This window comes from Myotis davidii, unplaced genomic scaffold (assembly GCF_000327345.1).
Source record: "Myotis davidii unplaced genomic scaffold, ASM32734v1 scaffold464, whole genome shotgun sequence".
Lineage (NCBI taxonomy): Eukaryota > Metazoa > Chordata > Mammalia > Chiroptera > Vespertilionidae > Myotis > Myotis davidii.
The window spans coordinates 296,100-296,366 of NW_006295287.1; the positions used below are offsets into that span (position 1 = coordinate 296,100).

General features: G+C 73.4%; 1 protein-coding gene across 1 annotated transcript in view; it reads right to left on the bottom strand.

Annotated features, from left to right (window-relative positions):
- Nucleotides 1-267, bottom strand: part of CCDC114 (coiled-coil domain containing 114) — a 32,834-nt gene that overhangs the window by 9,671 nt on the left and 22,896 nt on the right. The window contains exon 7 of the mRNA XM_015567955.1: nucleotides 41-209. Coding sequence (XP_015423441.1) covers nucleotides 41-209 — 169 coding nt within the window. The remainder of the gene's footprint in view (nucleotides 1-40; nucleotides 210-267) is intronic.

Below are 267 nucleotides of genomic sequence, written 5' to 3' on the forward strand. Positions count from 1 at the left end.
CATCGCATCCGCCCCGATGCAGAGGCGGGCAGGCGCTCACCTGCCTTAAACTTCTCCACCTGCTCCCTCAGCGCCTGGGCGCGGGCCTCCAGGCTGTCGGCCTCGCTGCGCACCGCTCCGATCTGCTGCTGCACCGAAGCCTCGTGCTCCTCCTTCAGCGACAGGCGGGCGGCGTCGCCATAGCGCGCCTTCTTCATGGCCTCCCCCATCTGGGGGCGAGGGCGAGGCTGGGCCGGGCTGCCCGCGGCGGGGGGGCTGCCCGCGGAG